The sequence below is a fragment of the Anarrhichthys ocellatus genome, unplaced genomic scaffold (assembly GCF_004355925.1).
Source record: "Anarrhichthys ocellatus isolate YVR2014 unplaced genomic scaffold, GSC_Weel_1.0 scaffold24, whole genome shotgun sequence".
Lineage (NCBI taxonomy): Eukaryota > Metazoa > Chordata > Actinopteri > Perciformes > Anarhichadidae > Anarrhichthys > Anarrhichthys ocellatus.
In genome coordinates, this window is record NW_022280054.1 from 5,733,122 (window position 1) to 5,734,073 (window position 952).

The 952-nt window shown below is 46.1% G+C and overlaps 1 protein-coding gene across 2 annotated transcripts in view; it reads left to right on the plus strand.

The window, feature by feature from the left end:
* The window catches only part of gdpd1 (glycerophosphodiester phosphodiesterase domain containing 1), a 6,562-nt gene extending 5,668 nt beyond the window's left edge, over positions 1–894 (plus strand). For both annotated transcript variants that reach the window (XM_031861287.1, XM_031861288.1), the window contains exon 11: positions 480–894. In XM_031861287.1, coding sequence (XP_031717147.1) covers positions 480–614 — 135 coding nt within the window. In that variant the 3' untranslated portion in view covers positions 615–894. The remainder of the gene's footprint in view (positions 1–479) is intronic.
* The last annotated feature ends 58 nt before the right edge of the window (positions 895–952 follow it).

Genomic DNA, 952 nt, shown 5'->3' on the forward strand with positions numbered 1-952 from the left:
TAAATAAATAAATAAATAAATGTGGATGATTGACTATGTAGAGGATGCGCATTGTGTAGGAATAATAATGAGCATTGGCCACTATTAAGTCAATTTATCATAGTGTTTCTCTCAGTGAGCTCCAGACGTTTTAGGAGGATTTCTTACAGTGTCGCAGTGTTGACATGTGCATAGTTAAGACCAACTAGGGACATATTCAGAATTGTGTCAATATTAACTTTCCCTGTATTGTCTTTTCGTCCAAGAATAACTGCAAAAAACTTTCCAGAGGAAAGAAAAGAGCTCGTCTGCCGATAGCCGTTTGTGGAAGTTGTTGCAGTGTTATGCTTGTAGTTAAGAGCAGTTACTGGGAAATGTCCAGGCTTCCTGCAGGTTCACAAATAGGCTAGAGTGGCTGCAAACACTGCTCTTAGAGTACAGACGCATTCCTTAACCTTCGCTGTGTGATGCGTGTGTTTTTAACCTGCTTCTGGCTTTAGGTGTACATCTGGGTTCTGAACGACGAGGAAGACTTCCAGAGGGCATTTGACTTGGGAGCCACAGGAGTTATGACAGATTTCCCTTCCAGGCTGAAAGTCTTCTTGGACAGGAATGGTATTCCTAAGCCCCAGTGACCTGCCAAAATCTACCTCACCCTTCAACCTGACTGACCTGCACAACCAAAAACCTCTGTACTTTCACTCACATAGAATACTCTTAAAGGACACACACACACACAGGTTCTTTGTTGCACACATGACACTGTCAGAGTTCAGTATGTAACCACACGATCTTTTCAAAAAGGTGGTAAACTCAAAATTCAGAGCGCATCTATTGAGGGATAGATCGAGCCACATGGCTCTCACGGCGTCTGGGTACTTTGATAACTGGCAGTCTCACTATTTTTGCTTCATGCCCCCCCCCCCCCCCCCCCCCCCCCCCCCCCCCCCCCCCTCCCCCCCCCCCCCCCCCC